This window comes from Ambystoma mexicanum, chromosome 9 (assembly GCF_040938575.1).
Source record: "Ambystoma mexicanum isolate Mex_15411 chromosome 9, UKY_AmexF1_1, whole genome shotgun sequence".
NCBI lineage: Eukaryota > Metazoa > Chordata > Amphibia > Caudata > Ambystomatidae > Ambystoma > Ambystoma mexicanum.
This window is the reverse complement of record NC_090931.1, coordinates 388,600,489-388,618,011: the sequence shown is the minus strand read 5'-3', so window position 1 is coordinate 388,618,011 and position 17,523 is coordinate 388,600,489. Positions and strand designations below refer to the sequence as shown.

Below are 17,523 nucleotides of genomic sequence, written 5' to 3'. Positions count from 1 at the left end.
TGATTCTCCAGCACGGGGTCTGGCATGGATTCACATGCTCATGAATATTCCCCGTCGTCAGGCTGGGAATCCTCGGTAAAGAAAAAACCAGTATCAGTTTAGTTTCTGATCTGTCTTTCGTAGTAGTAACCAATCACTGGTCTCTGCGTCATACTGACCACAGCCAATGACTGCCCTCTACTTAAGCCCCGCCTCTGGCAGCCATCTTCAGATTTTTACCGCACGTTCATGTGTTGGGATCCTCGTGCTATTGCTCTCGAGCGTTAGTGCTATTTTTTCACGTTTTTTGCTCAAAAACTTCGTTTTTTCGGTCAAAAGAGCCTCAAGCTCCACCGACTCTCCATCCGATCAACGGGGACCCGTGTCGGATTCGTCTGCGCCCCTCAAGGGTGAAGATTTCGTTGAGCTACGCTTTGGAGGACTCCGGAAGCTTCTCAGGCCCGGACATGGCCCAGGAGAAGGGAAGCTCGACGCCCGGAAAGCTGTTCAGGGTCTGCCCTGGATGCCAGCTGCAGAACGTCTTTAAGGAGGACGAACACTCCTTTTGTCTCTACTGCTTACATGAGGACAAGACGCACGTGGAGAAGGACTGCGTTTTGCGGCAATATGTCGGAGCGGACCATGAAGGACCGCCATCAACGTCTCGCCAACCGGCTGGAAGGGAAGAGCCCGTCAGGCGAGAAGAAGAGGAAAAAATCCGAGCGGTCTTCTAAGACCTTTGAGGACGCCCCGGCGGCGGGGGTCCAACACAAGGCCAAGCACCGCGAGTCCGCTGGCACCGGGAGCGCCGAACGGTCGGGCTCTACGGGCGCCAGGCAGGGCGCACCCTCCCCGGCACCTTCAACCACGAGCCAACGCTCTGGGTCAGGTAAGAGGAAGGGCGAGCACCCGGCAAAGCTCCTGGAGAGGCCCCGGTCGAGCTCGAAGGCCCCATCGGAGGGGGAGCGAGGCAGTGTTTCCCCCCCCCTTCAAGGATAAGGCGGTGAGCGCACCTAAGGTGGTGAAGGCCTTAATCCATCCGGCCAAGCCCTCTATCGATACTGTCGCGGCGACCCTGGCTCAGCCTGTGGAGGCTACACCAGTGGTGGCGACCTCGGGGCTCACCTCGGAGGGAGTCCTCTTTTGTGCCCATCGATAGGACCCCCGTGAAATCCCCGGTGGGGAAGAAAAAGGGGGGGCAGGGCGTCGTAGATTCGGCTTCAACCTCGGAGGAAGAGCTGATCGAGGTCTTAAGCCACGGCCTTGGCGTAGAAGAAGACCGGCCCGTCCGGATGGATCCCGACGCAGGTGACGACATCGTCGAGGGTGCCGACGGGGCCCCTGATCGCCTGTCGGATTCCCCTCTGCCAGCGCCGCAAGACAACTCGGCGGCCATTTTGTTGGCTATACAGTCCTTATGCTCAGAGATAAGGACGAGACTACCGTTGCCGACGGAGGAACCTCTCCCGTTGGGGGATCCTGAACCGGGACCTTCTGGCGTTCCCCCGCCCAAGAAAAGAAGGATTCACCCTCCACCTCCTTTTCAGCCGTCGCGCACCGTCCAGCCCTCCTCCCCGTCCACCCGAGGGGATGATACGGGGACTGACACGGCAGCGACGGGTACGGACGACTAGGTATACGACGAGGATCTACCGTCGTCACCTCCCACCAGGGCTTCTCCGCCCGACGAGATTGGTTCGTTCCACTCCATGATAGCCAGGGCATCCGAGCTTTTCCAACTCTGCCCTGAGGAGAAGAAAAAGGAAGGATTCCTTTATCAACGGCGCGAGGCCAAGAGGAAGACGGTCCTCGCGGTGCCTCTACTGGACGACATTTGGGATGAGGGCCTCGCCCTCCTCAAGAACCCTTCCACTACGCCAGCTAGAAGAGACCGGTACGAGAAGAAGTACCGGGTCCCGGACGCGGCCACCCTGTGCCTCCGGGCGCAGCCTACCCCGGACTCCGTCGTCTCCGCGGCGGCCAGGAAGAAAGCGGGGGGGGTGCGGCCTCCACATCGACTTCCCCACCGGACGGCGAGGGAAAGAAATTGGACACTATGGGACGCAGGGTCATCTCGTCTGCAGCGACGACGATTAAGGCGGCCAACTCCTTGGCTATCGTGGCCCGCTACGACAGGGAGCTATGGTACAAACTGGCTCCCCTGCTGGACTTCCTACCGGACGACAAGAGGGCGGATGCCCTGGAGATCCTACAGGAAGGTGAGGTGGCGTCGGACCACGCCATCACTATTGCGACGGACATCGCCGACACTGGGTTTCGCCAGTTGGGCAACGGCGTGTGCCTTAGGCGGCGTGGATGGCTCAAGGCTACGGACTTCCGTCAAGACGTACAGACCAGAGTCCTGGACATGCCGTTCAATGGGAACAACCTGTTTTGGAAAACAGTGGACGATTCCCTTCAGGCCATTAAAGCGGACACTGAGACGGCCCGGGCCCTTGGGGTTCTGCAGCAACGACGGACGCCCTTTCGGAGCAGCGGAGGCAAGGGCGCCTCCAAAGGTTCCGGCGGCGGTTTCTCCACCTACCGTCAAGCGGCCTGCTCGTCGTCTCAGGAGGCCTACAGAGGACGAGGCAAGTCTGGTGGACCCCGCCGTCGTCGCCAAGGAGGTCAAGGCGGCAAAGCCTTGTCGAAACAGGATTGAACCGACCGTGGGGTCGGGCCCCCACCGATGCACCCCGGTGGGAGGCCGGCTGGCGAGCTTCGTCAGCGTGTGGGAGTCCATCTCCACCGACCATTGGGTGCTGGACGCCTTAGCCCGGGGCCACGCGCTCGAGTTTCAAAGAAGGTGCCCGCGCGTCCCCCCCCGTGGCCAGGAAAGAGCTTCACGTCCCTCAGCTTCTCCTGGAGGTAAGGGCGATGTTCAGGAAGGGCGCCATCAAACTCGTCCCAAAGAGGCTTCGGGGCTCCGGAGTTTACTCGAGATACTTCCTCATGAAGAAGACGGGAGGATGGCGCCCCATCCTAGACCTGCGACGTCTGAACAAATTCATCAAGGCGCAGAAGTTCCGGATGGTCACCCTCCAGCACGTCCTGGGTCAGCTGGAGGAAGGAGACTTCCTGTCGTCGTTGGATTTGGAGGATGCCTACTTCCATATTCCCATCCTAAAGGGGCACCGAAAATTCCTCAGGTTTGTGGTCCAAGGGCGTCACTACCAGTTCAAAGCCCTCCCCTTCGGACTACGGTCGGCACCCAGGGTATTCACCAAGTGCCTTGCACCGGTGGCGGCGCAGCTGCGCCGCGAGGGGATCCACGTCTACCCCTACCTGGACGACTGGCTCATCCGAGCCAAGACGAGGGAGCTCGCCGTGGAGCACACGGCAAGGACCGTCCAACTTCTCATGGACCTGGGATTCTCCGTGAACTACGCCAAGTCCCACCTGGTACCCGCGCAAAACGCACTGTTTCTGGGAGCGAAGCTCGACACAGTGTCCCTTCTGGCCTCCCCGTCGGAGGAAAGGACCAGGTCCATCCTGGGCAAGGTACAGCGGATGTTGGCTTCCGACGCGGCCAAGGTGAGGTCCATCAAGTCCCTCCTCGGAATGATGTCTTCTTGCATCTACCTCATTCCCATGTGCAGGCTCCGGATGCGCCCGTTGCAGTAGTTCCTGGACGCGCGCTGGATCCAAACGGCGGGCGGCTTCGAGGAGAGGATCACACTCGACGAGAGTTTCCGCCGAGCGGTCCGGTGGTGGGGCACCCGCGCGCATCTGACGGCGGGTATGGACTTCCAGACCCCAGACCACCAGGAGACGGTGACCACGGATGCCTCCCTGGAAGGGTGGGGAGCGCACACCGAAAATCTGCACGCGAGAGGCCTTTGGCTCCCGACGGAGAAGTCCCTCCATATCAACGTCCTGGAGCTCCGTGCAGTGTTCTGGGCCCTCGGGTCCTTCCTTCCGTCCTTCAAGGGCAGGGTGGTGAGGATCTTCACCGACAACACCACCACCATGTTTTACATCAGGAAACAGGGCGGAACCAGGTCCCCAGCACTGTCCAAGGAGGCGCAGGACCTGTGGCATTGGGCCGTCGCCCAAAGGATGTTTCTGGTGCCGTTTCATCTGGCAGGGATAAAAAACACCATCGCCGGCTCACTCAGCAGGGAGCTGCGCTCGTGCCACGAGTGGGAACTACGGCAGGATCTAGTGGATCGCCTCTTCCGACGGTGGGGCACACCCCAGATCGACCTGTTCGCGACGGCGACGAACTCCAAGTGCCGGAGGTTCGCCAGCAGGTTTCCCCAGGCGAGGAGCATGGGCGATGCTTTCTCGTTCCCCTGGGAGGGCCTGTTCCTCTACGCGTTCCCTCCTTTGCCACTGCTAATCCGGCTCGTCAACCAGCTCAAGAGGTCACGGTGCAGGATGATCCTCGTCGCACCTGCGTGGCTGAGGCAGATATGGTTCCCGGACCTTCTGGACTTGTCAACGTCCCCGCCAATCAAGCTGCCGGTGGACGCAGATCTACTCTCCAGGAAAGGAGGCGCCATCCTCCACCACGACCCGAAATCGCTGAACTTGCAGGCCTGGCTCCTGCAGCGCTAGAGTTTGGAGGATACGACATACCGGCCGACTGCAGAGAGGTTCTTGCAAAGGCCAGGGCGTCCTCGACTCTTAAATGCTACGGACACAAATGGAAGAGGTTCTGTCTGGTGCCACGCACAGAAGATTAACCCTCTACGGATTACGGCTCCCCAGGTACTGCCGTACCTGCTGACGCTGGCCAAAGCTGGACTGGCACACGCGTCCAAGATTCATCTTGCTGCGATCTCCCGATACACCAGAACCACGGGGCGGACGTCCTTGTGGTCTCATCGTCTGGTGAAAGAGTTCATGAAGGGACTGTTCAGATCGTTCCCGCCGGTGAAGGCTCCGGCCCCGGCGTGGGAGCTCAACGTGGTGCTGACCAAGCTCATGGGACCTCCGTTCGAGCCTCTGCACTCGGCCCCGTTGAAATGTCTGTCGTGGAAAACAGCGTTTCTTGTGGCCATCACCTCCGCACGACGGGTGGGAGAGATCCAGGCCCTTTCCTGCAAGGCCCCGTACTTGGCTTTTCACGACACGAGGGTAGTGCTCAGGACGCACCCCTCCTTCATGCCCAAGGTACCGTCGGACTTCCATCTCAACGAACCCTTGGTGTTGCCTGTGTTCTTCCCGTCGCCTTCGTCGCCGGCTGAGAGGACTTTGCACTCTCTGGATGTGGCTAGAGCGCTGAAGTTCTACGTGGACCGCACAAAGTGTTTTCGGAAGACGTCACAACTCTTTGTGAACTTTGGACCTGTCAATCAGGGGAAGGCTCTCTCGAAGGCTTCCATTTCCAGATGGCTCTCCGGCTGTATCATGTGCTGTCATCGGTTGGCAAACCGACCGCTGCCTGGCCGTCCGAGAGCCCATTCCACCAGAGCGATCGCAGCTACTACGGCGTTCCTATCTGGGTTGCCCCTGCTGGACATATGCAGGGCTGCTACGTGGAGGTGGACGCACACCTTCACGAAATTCTACTGCATCGATCGGGATTCCAGGGAGGAGTCCAGGGTCGGCCAAGCAGTGCTGCGCAACCTGTTCGCCTGAGGTGAGCCTGGTGAGGAGGTAAGATTGCTTAATGTTGAGTTTGATTTAATGCTTAATGTTGAGCCTTTGCCACCTCCCGTGGTTGTGCATGTGTGTACTGCTATGTATTCTTTATTCATGAGCATGTGAATCCATGCCAGACCCCATGCTGGCGAAGGAACAAGTTACTTACCTGTAACTGTTGTTCTCCAGCATGGGTCTGGCATGGATTCACATGCGAACCCTCCCGCCTACCCCTCTGCGGCTCTTCACTTGGTCATACTGCCACTTCACGTGCTTCCAAATCTGAAGATGGCTGCCAGAGGCGGGGCTTAGGTAGAGGGCAGTCATTGGCTGTGGTCAGTATGACGCAGAGACCAGTGATTGGTTACTACTACGAAAGACAGATCAGAAACTAAACTGATACTGGTTTTTTCTTTACCGAGGATTCCCAGCCTGACGACGGGGAATATTCATGAGCATGTGAATCCATGCCAGACCCATGCTGGAGAACAACAGTTACAGGTAAGTAACTTGTTCCTTGCCAGCACTCTTAAAGCATTGCTGTTGAGACCTGGTCGGGACATATATAAGTGTGGTTTGTGGTTAATCATTTCAGAACTGCTTTAGGGACTTTGGAAGTTAGTCAGGAAATCGGTGACTAAAGGGCATTTTTCTCTTTGATGTGCTGCCACCCAGTAATTAGATCACTGAGTAAGTGAGCATTATACTAAATGCTGCTACTCCACATTCCTCTGCCATGTCGAATGGTTGCACATATGCACTGGCCTCTTAGATTTCTTTTTGATGGGGGTTTGAGGACTGAATTTCCCACAATGTGTATGAACTGTTATCTTTTATTGAGCATTTCGTAGGCGCCTATACAACAGGATGGTGTTTCCAGGTGCCACATGGTTAAGGGGGAATGAGCAAGGAGGTACAAAAAACAAGGACATGAACACTAAATATACAATCAAGGTCTTACTAGGCCTTGTGACATTCGGACATGCAAGTGCATCAAAGGGAAGTGCAGGAGAAAGGGAGGGGGCGGTGGAGGGAGCAAGGTGTCGACTGGGTGGAGGGCCTGGTAGCCTGTGAGATTCGTGAAGGACCAGGCTGCTAGTCTCAGTGGCAGTGGGGTGATTAGCAGGGGAGGGAAGGAGGTAGAGAAAAAGAGCATTGCAAAGTTTCCGGAACTTAAGGCGGTCCGGCTCAAGTCTGAGAGGGGCAGGGAGGCTGTTCCAAAGAGGGGCGCCAGCCAAAGCAAGACCGGCCCTCCCGCCCCCACTCCTATTCGGAGAAGTGTTTGACAAGCAGGCAGATAGAGGAGCGGAGGCCTCTAGCAGGGTAGTATTTAGGGAGAGAGAGTGTTGGAGATAGCATGGTCCCAGGCCCTAGAAAGCCTTGCGGATGATGCAGAGGGTCTTGAATTTGTTCCTCGTGGCCCCTCGGAGCCAGTGGAGAGATTTTAGGGCTGGCGAGATATGGTCCCTGGACTTGAGGCCAAGGATAAGTCGTGCAGCCCTGTTCTGGATTAGCTGAAGGGGGGGGGGGGGGGTTTAGGGAGGAAAGGGGAGATAGAGGAAGAGGCTATTGCAGTAATCCAGCCTAGAAAAGACCAGAGCTCTGGACACACTGAGCTTCTGGGGACATTGAATGGTTTCACTGCACAGTACTGACTAGGGCCACTAGTTCTTTAATGGTCACAGTGCACACCCATGGAGAACAGTGGCACTGGAGTAAATGCACGTGAAAACAGAGATTCTTATTTTTACTATCTGAAGCAGTTGGTGTAAAATAGTCTGCATAGTTTTCAGCATGATTGGGTTTTTGTTTGTGGTGAAAGTGAGACTGGTTCTGATACTATTTATGTGTCTTAAAAATGAAGCATTCAAAACCTTAAATGTAGTTTTGTGAACTTGGTTCTGCGAAAGGTTACTGAGCACATGTGGAGGCACCAAATCGAGTCTCTGGGAAGAGGTCTTTTCAACTGAGTGGTTTCAAGCAAGTGGTGTGCAGACAGCTATATTAGTTGAGACAGGGGATTTCATTAGTTTAGCATAGTTGTACTTTTCTAACTTAAAAAAAATGATTTGCTGGGGAACTGCTCAATCAAAAATGAATATCAATTGCCTACATTTTGTAATACAATATAACGTTCTTCGAATCATGTAACTGCTTTTTTTTTTCTTTTGTTTTGTAGGTTTGACTGTGAGTGCAGTAGCAGCTCTAATACTGATGACCTCGTCCATCGTGTCAGTGGTGGGGTCGTTGTACCTGGCATATATAATGTACTTTGTGCTGAAGGACTTCTGCATCATCTGTGTTGCCACATATTTACTGAACTTCATTCTCTTTATTATCAATTACAAACGACTAGTTTACTTGAATGAAGCCTGGAAACAGCAGCTCCAACCGAAACAGGATTAAGAGAACACTTTTGAAAATTTGACTTTCAGCCGAAAGGCCCTGCTTCCGTTGTTTATTTTGCAGTAACATCTGTTTAGTGGGAAATCTGACGTAAAATATCGTCGCTGATTATTCTAAAAAATATTCTCTCCAACCGATTTTGAGCCTATTAAATTTAGCATTTTACCCTTCAATTTAAACATGGATTCAAGAGGAGACCTACTCGGCCAATGAATTACAAGCTTTCTTTACTCTCGGAATTCTTGAGAAATGCCATTTTGACTTTAGACCTTCCTGTTGCTTGGTTCGTAAGTGAATAATTTATACTAGGCAAAGCATGTTCTAGAACTTGAGATGGTTAGCTCTGGAAAGGCTTGATCATGTCATGGTTTCCTAAGTTCCACCTTCGTTCCATCTTCATTTCCTGGAGCTTGTCTTGACGCGTCCTTCAGATTGTTGGTCATGCTAGTGAAATGAGCTTTTTTGGACCCAGAGAATGAAGACCATTTTGGACAGAATTTTTGTTGAAGATGAACCGCCCCTCCTGCTTAGATTTTGCCAAGGTAATACATCTGTGACCAGGTAGTGACACAATGAGCTTATTGCAAGATCACACTGCCGTACCCTACACTGTCACTTGAATTAATAGGCTGGTAAACTAGGTGCCAACGGCTACACACCTATCGACAATGGCTTATATACTCGTGGCCTGTGCTTTCAGTACCAGATTGCAACACTGATAACTTTTGAGAGGGCACAGACTGGTGCTACGAAGCCAGTGTAACACTAGATCCTAATGATCCAACTAATGAATGAAATATACTTGCTAACGCAGATAATGCATCTCTGCAAAAATCTTTTCCTTTCTGTAAATCTGTTATTTGTTTCATAAGTATTACATTGTTTTATTGTTGAGAATGATGTTAACATAGGCAACAGTCCACAGAAACCCAGCAATGCACAGTTGGTGTGATGGTTGAGGTCTGATCTTGTTAGAGAAGCCAAGGATGAGTATTTGGACTTGTTAATCTTATGAGAAGACTTTGAGGAAACATGCCTACTAAAATGAAAAATGATCTCCACCTCGCTTCTTTCACCTGGAGAGGTTTCCAGTTTCGCTACGTTTTTCTCCAAAAGGAAGCATCCACACAATTTCAAAGTTCACTTTGAAAATGAGATCAAGATCACAAGCTCAACCTGTACTGTAAAAAGAAGCTGCAGTAGGATAGATCCAAAGGACCAAATTAACGGCACTTACTTTAAGATTAAAAATGTCTTTTTTAAAAAAAACAAAAGCCAAATTATCTTGTGAAGGAATGCATAATGGTTTTGTCAGAACAGTGTGCATTTGAGAGCAAAGATTGTGAACATGTATTAATGCACAAGTTATGAGAACACTAAGAGGTTTAAAGACTGGTTTGGCTTGTTTAAAGGTTAATGTCTTGTGAAATGGTTATGTCCCAAGGCCATGAAACTAGTTCAGTGCTCCGATGAGAAATTGCTTAGTGAAAGGGCTCTGGCAAATGTGGTCCATCTAGTTCGGGGCGGGAGGGGGGAACTTTGGGGTGGTGGATATATATAACATTCATCTCCTCTTTCTTCATATTCAGCATAGCTGTTGACGGGATCCTGAACATGAGGCAGTATGTATGTGTTTGCAGCAGATTTTGGAATCCCAAGTTTGATGTAAAGTGGGAGGGAGAAAAATCTCACATCCCCTCCTTTGTAGCCATATTAGTGTGCAGTAATACCTGCGCAACGAGTAGCGCTGGTTCTGTACTGCAGCTGTACTCAAAAACATGCGACTGAAGAGGCAAAGTGCTCTTTAGTAAACAAACCTGAAAAATGTACGAATAGTGGGATCTATGTGATCATTGCGGCGCCTATAAAGTCGACTTTAAAAAAGCTGACTCCCATTATCGTATGGCACAGTGATCACATAGATCACTATGCCCTGCAACCCCCTACCTGCCTCCCCCGCCCACTTACCTTGAGGGTGACAAACTCCTGTGTTTGTGCTGCTGTCTCTCCTCTATCCCTGCGGCGTCAGCTCTCCCCTCCCCCCTAACGTGCGTCCGAAATGGTGCTGCAGGTTTTTTTAAAACTTTCGTTGTCTACTGCCTCCATCTAATGGAAGCAGGAGCACCCCCGCTCCCTTTTAGTCGGCGCAATGGGGGTCGCAGTTTTAGGATGGCGCAGTTATAGTACCAGTCGCAGTTTTCTAGGCAACACTTTGGTACAAACCTGTATAGTGCACATGCAGACTTTTTTTTGTCTATCAAAATGATATACAGCTGGCTTTTAATTTGGTAGTTGCCACTAGCATTTTTGAGGTCCACATGAAAAAGCACTTTATGATTTTGGAAAAGTTATGAGCAGTGATCAATGCACAACCCATTTTACACTTTTAGCTGACTCGGAATTTCTTCTGTTTGTATTGAATGTGTTCCGGTTGGAAACTGCTTAAAGCTAGAACATATGCCACTTTCTCTAGAAATGGTTAGTAAAAACAGACCTCTTCCAGCTGTGAAAGTTTAGTATTTTTTCTAAAACTTGGCCCAGATTGATGCCCAGAATATTAAATCCCTTTTTAACAGAACATTGCATCTACAAAAATGGAAATTGCATCCCAAACACAAAACAATTTAAGCCAACCCATATCCAACAATCCTACTCCCTCGGTGATGAAAGCGAACATGGGCACTAGCAACCCCAGCTTTCAGCCAAGGATGGTGCCTTCAGCTTGGTCAAATTCTTTACTGTGCCTTCTTGAGTCCTTCCTTACAGTTGTAGCATTCATGATTGAGTTATCCACTTGCAAAATTAGGCATGATTTACTAATGCTAAAAATGTTACTTTTCTGTATGCTCGTTATATTAACTTGTTCTTCAAATTGTAAAAGTCCAAACCAGTGAGACTCGTTTTTTTAAAAATCCACTTAAATCCTTAGAAATACCCCAGGATGGAACTGTAAATGCAATATATTCAGGTCCTCATTCAGTGGTATGACATGTAGAATTTCAGTGCCAACTTAAGATGTTTAACCATACACACTCTATATGCCTTCATTTTTATTATGAATTGCTACTACATCACTTCCAAAACTGCAGTATTCACAATCTCACTTTGACATTGCTGTACTTTTTTACGCTCAACTGGAACACTATCTTATTTGACATTTTAGTATTGGGACCATGAGCACTGTAAAATATTTAATTGTAGCCGCTATCAGTATTCATGAGCTTTTCCAAGTATTTATGTCACCAAGAACTCACTATACATGCTTTTTAAGAGCACTGGTAGTCTCCGCCTTCTCAAACACCACAATTCATGAATCTGACTAGTGTTTTTGCAAATTATAATTGATTTATTCAGAGTGTTGCAACACGTGGAATGGGCTCATTTTGTGGGTTCATGTGTTCTACTGCCCCTTTTTATTTTCAGATGTTCTACTAATTACCTGTCTCAAACTGGGTATATTGATTTCTAGCCCCCTACCACTACCAGTAATAGTGCAATTCAACTCCTTATTGAGGATATCATTGTCATTTGTGACACACAGGCATGGTACCTTTCCATATAGATGTCTGTTGAACTGAAATAACTGCTAGTGTTCCCTGTTACATCAGTATGTATCGGATTATTGCAGTTTAAATTACTTAAATAGCCTATGTTTACTTGATTTTGTAGCTTTTGATTCATATTTTGACTGGAAAAGTTGAAAACCCCGTTCTGTTTAATTCATGAAACTGAATGTCAGTTATATGCAATTCAGAAATCCCGACCTATGGCATAGGAAACTATTCATCCAACCTCCCAAACTATTTTTTTATTTATTTAAAAAAGCTTTTATAAAAGTCAATTTGTTGGTACTTCAGAATGCCTACTGAATGGCTGATGGCCTCTCTCAATCCTTATGGGTATACTTTAGGGCACAGCACTCCATCCTCAAATTCACTACTATGAAGTGTTTGCCCTGTATGCTCCCAGTGTCTCATTGTATGAGGGCAGGGTTGGTTTTGATTTGAAATAGTTAATAACAAGTGATATTTTTGAGACTGCGCTTCAATAATTTTCATTCAGGTTTATTTGATTGGTCTCTAGTTGAGTTAGGAGTATAGCCCTTTATCGTCGGTCCCATTTCTCCACCACATGGATCTACGGTGCTACATAGTTTTTAAAATCTAGTAGGAGTAGACCTAGGCTGCCCTGAACCCCAAATGTATATGTTCAAAGTCGGTCAGTATTTTCACTACCCTTTTTTTTCATGTTTTTCTGGTTTTAATTTACTTTCCACACATTTGTGGATAAGGCAAATGATGCTTAATTTGTTACTCAATAGTTTTTAAGGTAAATCTAATTCCTAGAATCAATGTGAAAAATCTGTGTATTGGGCACCCTTATTTCAATAGGTTTCCGTTTGATACCTCCTAGTAGTCTTGAATAAAAAAATGGCTAAATTCATTAAGGAATGATAAGTGTGTGACTAATGCTGCTGTGCCTTGAGTCCAACGCCAGGTAAGTGTTTCACGTTCCAAAATCGTGGAAACATTCGCTCTACTGCATGTCTTTGAAAGCTTAAGTGTAATATTTTTTAATTAAGCACACAGCCAAGAGTAAAGGAGATGCCCCATGCTGCAGTTCCAATCAATTTCCCACGTGCCATTCAAAAGGTTCTTCTCTGTTGGGTTTTAACTTCAAAGTGGTATGAACATACAAATGTTGTCAACACCAGTGTTAATGTATTGCCTAGGAATAGGAACTGGCTTCTTCTACTTATTTTCTAAATGCACAACAATGTGATGAGTATCTAGTAAATATGCCCCTGCAGACTTTATTTTTTATCTGTCAGTGGGCCCTGTGCTATGTATTAAGCAGCTAAATGGCATTCAAATAACCTCTGTGGTGGAATGATTGTTTCTGCTGATATTGCTCCTTTTGCAATATTCACAAGAATTAATGGAACAGTCAGCTTCACCTCTTACTTGAAATAGTTTTCTGTGTACTGTAGGGTGCAGCTTCATACTAAGCACCTGTGCAGCACAGCCTTTTGTTCAAACCAAATTTGAAGTAGTTTTACAACTTGTTTACCCAGTCCGTATGGTTGAAATGAAAGATTTCTTGAAAGGATGCGATTTTTACTGTAATCCCTGCAAACAGCGTTTTGGGCATCCCCATAGAATGTTTGCACAATGAGATTGTTTGTTTTTTTTTTTTTTAATTTTCAGGGAAGCATGCAAATTGTACCTAGTAACATATTCTCAAATATTGAGTAGTGTTCTAATGTGCGTGAGAAAAACAGATGTGTTTTTTCCTTAATGCTTTGTGCCGTTCACTCCCAAAGTAAAGGATGTGACTGACTTGAAATGGGTTTTATGGTTGCAAGGACCAAAGTTCATATGTACTGTGTAATGGAAGTGATTTGAAAGCCAGAGTCTGAGTTTCACCCTTGCAGTTTCTTTGATGCTTAGGCCACAATTGAATTGCTAAAACTGGTCATTCAAAGGTTACCTCCTGGCCTCTGCTTTAGATCAGTGTCACTGGTTCAAATATTGTAGGAGAATCCACTTCAAACCTGTTTTTATGCTACACAGTGTTTTATAATATTGAATTAATCGCATTTGCACATCCAGCAAACTGTCTTATTCTTTATGGCATGGTAATGGATCTTCCAGTAGGCTGTAAAACTCTCTATCCTAAGAAGATGGATTTGTATTTTGTTCTAGTTGAGGACAGCAAATGTGGATCAACTTAAATGTCAGTAATTGTCACATTTCAATGGGTTTATGAAGTATTGTGACATTTTAGCTATCCATTCTCTTTGGGCTTTTCTTTCCCCAACGCTTCTTTAACAATGCACACATGAGCATGAGCAGCCATATTTTGTAGACCCATTGTTCTTGTTTGTAAACGGTTTGTTGCAATCAAAATGATTCACCTGCTCATAACCACGGGGACATTGAGCATACACAGGGCCACTATGTCTAATACATGAGGAGTAAGAATAGAACCAATAGAATTGCTGTCAAGACATCTAAAATTACCTTGTAAACTACACTAGTGGAAAAGATCACGTTCCCAACCTATGCTTCTTTGAGAAGCCAATGATGGACTAAAGTATATGATAGAGGAAAAACCCCACAAGAGCAAGGACTCCTTTAGTGGAGATAATTGAATTTGACATTTTATAGAATTTAATTGTGGTTGCTTGCTTTTCCTTCGGAATTGCAAATGCATACAACCACCCCACTGCCCCCAAAGAATGTGCAATGCAACTTGGACACGGTGGTCATGATACTATAAAGAGATGTTGACTGTCCCCCTTACTGTTTGTTTTCTGAGACATGTGTTATTGGCACTGATTTGATAGTTCAAGGAAGGTACTACCCTCCAAGAACCGATACCAATCATTGCCGTAATGTATCATTTTAACTTTTATTAAAGTGACTTTTAAGACTACATTTACAATGTGCGCATTGACTGTTCCCCCTTCTTATTTTTCTAATTTTTTAAAAACCTTTTGCTAAATTGTATATTTTTACTTGATTTATATTTCAGATACATTTAATGGAGATAGTAGGTACCCATAGTGATTGTGACAGCACTATGGGTAACTACTCTTTTCATGCTAGGAAGCATGAAGACACAAAACGTGTCTGGGGATGGTGGTGCCGGAGGCTGAGGGGGGGAGGAGGCAGGGATGACACATTTGCCATGATACCAATTAAATTAAGCAACATGTAGATATTGAAAATAATTGAACTATACCCAAAATTAGCTAGTCTAATTGAATAAGTACATTCTAAAATATAAATTGACCTTGCCAAATCATCCTTGGTGAATACTGTTCAGATGTCTATTTTGCCCATATCTGATACTTAAGCATTTCTTTGTTGCATATTTATGAAACTTCCTGTAATTTGAATTGGTTGGACAAATCTCGTATTTCACCCAGGCACTGGTTTAAAATGTTGAATTCTAATATGAGAAGTACTAATTAAACTTAATTTTTAGTTTGGTCATTTATGAAAAGTCATTCCCAAGGCATCCCAAGCAATTAAATATATTGAGTAACCAATGTACTTGCACATATCATCTGCACACTTCACACAAAACCTAGCTGCATAGACATTAATATGTTTAGTCTTCAAATATTTGCATTCACAGCTTTGGATCCATTCGAATTCTTATCAAATTAAGAACTCACACTACAGTATATTTACTTACATCATGTTAATTGTTCTTCTGCTCCACTCCTACATAATTATATTCTTTCTGCCATCTCTAAAACGGTACATGCTGCATGTAGTACACCATTGGGAGCTTTGCTAGCTCTTAATTGATACCTTTGAAATCTCCAATATTTAATTATCCAAATAGGAAACCTCATTTTACATCAAATCTTTTTGCCAAGTGGTGCCTTACAGTATCACTGATGTTGGAATCAAGCAATACAAAAATAAGTTTAGGATTGGCTTGGTTTCAATGATGACTAACATTCAGTAAGCATAAGAATCTTTTACAAATGAATTGACAGTATATGATGTACCTTTTTGATTATTACATTTAAATGGCTTCTTATTTGAAAAATGTTCTGTTTGGCTCAGGGATAAAATCACTTAATAGCTAGGCTTAAACACATAAGGGCCATTTCACAAACTATCATTTCTGGACAGTTAACCAGTTTTGGTTACTCTGATTTACACTTCTCTTTCCAGAAGTAAGTCTGGAGTAAACCAGAGTTACTGCTGATAATCCCGGAATTACTATGATTCCAAAGACGTTAAGTCTGAGCTCATACTGGCAAAGTCTTTGTGAATCAGCCCATGGTAAACCTACCTTGTCATATTTGTTCTGGTATTAACCTTTGATATTTCAGTATTTGCATTTCCATGCAAGTGGAACACATTCTTACTTGTCTACATAGTTTTTTGTTATTTTGAAATGTGCCGTAATGAAAGCAAGCATCTGTACATCTATTATGCCCTACCGTAGATGCCTTAATTTAAGAACTTTTTTCTTTTTACATATACCCAGAATTCTCTAGTATTTTTTTCTGGAATTAAAATCATTTGATCACTGTGCTCCAGGCAGTACATGTGACCCCCACATCTATATATATGCAGCTTAAATGTGTATTGTAAGGAAAGGTGGGATGAAACCGGTCATTGGTGTAATGTAATTGAACCATGAATTTTCAAAATCTCATCCAGAGGGTGTGCTGTGCGACTGTAAACCTGTTAAGCATGGTCTAAATATCGTCTGTTGATCTATTAATCTGTAATGTTTCATCCAAAAATGAGTTCCAACATTCATTCATAGTGGAGTCGCTGGGCTGACGTTCTTTACATACATTGAGGTGGAGATACTGGCACAGTTTTGCTAGATAGTGAAAATGTAAATATGTAAGAATGTTTATTTGTTGCACATAACTTTTTGGTAAAAAAATAAATGTAGAAATTACATGTCTTGCTGCATTTTTTACTTGCATTTTAGGATTTAAAATCTGCCCTTGAAAGAAAGATACCCTTTTTAAAATTCATAACCTGGTTCAGCATGGCTGTTAGGGATACCTTTAAATTGAAAATGTATTCAAACATGTAAATGTAGGGTATGGGCTTGAAATATACGTTTGTTTACAATGTAGTGGGCTGGTCTGAAAAATTGTTGCAAAAGCAATGGTTCAAACCATTTCCTTTATGCATATCAAAAATGGGCTACATCTGATTGGGCAATTAATTAGTTAATGATGTGTTATTGAGTACACATTTTAAAAGCTGTTAAGCAGTTTGCTGCATACACTGCACTTGAGTGTTTTACTTGAGTGCAAATACTTGAAACCTGGATCTAGTGATTTCAAAACAATGATCTGTGCTCATTATGACAGAAGAGAATTTTAGAACCGGCCTTTGCAAGTGTTCTGAGAGGCAAACATAGGTGATGATCAAGATGTTTCACATTTGGTCTTAAACTCCTGCAAGGTAGTGTAGGCTGAAAAGTAAGGCAGATTTAGGAGATCTCGGACAGGCTTGTAACAACACTGGAGACAAGCACGTAATACGTTTCACAAAGAAGTGCAGGCATAACACTCATGGATAAAACTTAGATATCATAAATACACTACAAAATGCTTATCCAGATCATGTACATATATCCAATCTTTAATTTCAAAATGTGATTACACAACACTTCACAAATAGGGAAACCCTACCGTGTAAGGTGGGGGAGAGTATGGCTAAGACCTAAATCGGATACCCAATTTGAGCAGTATGTTCCTCTCTAGTAAGTAGTTTCTGAGTTTGTCCATTAAGTTCCTTACAAGGATTTGTGAGTGGTAGGAAGTCTGTTTCCAGGACATGTTGCTTTAACAAACAGGTATAAAAAATGCAGTTTAAAGTCACACTTTTAAGGAAGCGTTTTTAGGACTAAATTACGGGTATTCTCACAGTTCCACCACACTAGTGGGTGGGTGGGGGTTGGGGGGGCTAACCTGGTGTGTATCCTTATTTTAGGCTCGAACACTGACCACATCTAGGAAAGGGGTAGTGATGGGGACTGGACTTAATACCC

General features: G+C 46.0%; 1 protein-coding gene across 1 annotated transcript in view; it reads left to right on the top strand.

Moving 5' to 3' along the window:
• The window catches only part of VKORC1L1 (vitamin K epoxide reductase complex subunit 1 like 1), a 165,090-nt gene extending 148,672 nt beyond the window's left edge, over positions 1–16,418 (top strand). The window contains exon 3 of the mRNA XM_069614871.1: positions 7,748–16,418. Within this exon, the coding sequence (XP_069470972.1) occupies positions 7,748–7,974 (227 nt within the window). The 3' untranslated portion in view covers positions 7,975–16,418. The remainder of the gene's footprint in view (positions 1–7,747) is intronic.
• The last annotated feature ends 1,105 nt before the right edge of the window (positions 16,419–17,523 follow it).